The sequence below is a fragment of the Anarrhichthys ocellatus genome, unplaced genomic scaffold (genome assembly GCF_004355925.1).
Source record: "Anarrhichthys ocellatus isolate YVR2014 unplaced genomic scaffold, GSC_Weel_1.0 scaffold2066, whole genome shotgun sequence".
In the NCBI taxonomy this organism is placed as follows: domain Eukaryota; kingdom Metazoa; phylum Chordata; class Actinopteri; order Perciformes; family Anarhichadidae; genus Anarrhichthys; species Anarrhichthys ocellatus.
The window spans coordinates 1616-1845 of NW_022282040.1; the positions used below are offsets into that span (position 1 = coordinate 1616).

Below are 230 nucleotides of genomic sequence, written 5' to 3' on the forward strand. Positions count from 1 at the left end.
TGTGTGTGTGTGTGTGTGTGTGTGTGTGTGTGTGTGTGATCAGTATGCAGACAGTGACAGTGGAGACGACTCAGACAAACGGTCCTGTGAGGAGAGCTGGAGGCTGATCTCCTCTCTGAGGGAGAAGCTACCTGCTAACAAGGTCCACACACCTTCTACCTGTCTCTCTGTCACACCTTCTACCTGTCTCTCTGTCACACCTTCTACCTGTCTCCCTGTCTCTCTGTCAC

General features: G+C 52.2%; 1 protein-coding gene across 1 annotated transcript in view; it reads left to right on the forward strand.

Annotated features, from left to right (window-relative positions):
* Window positions 1–230, forward strand: part of LOC116378101 (kinesin-like protein KIF1C) — a 4538-nt gene that overhangs the window by 1112 nt on the left and 3196 nt on the right. Inside the window, exon 5 of the mRNA XM_031839916.1 lies at window positions 44–142. Coding sequence (XP_031695776.1) covers window positions 44–142 — 99 coding nt within the window. The remainder of the gene's footprint in view (window positions 1–43; window positions 143–230) is intronic.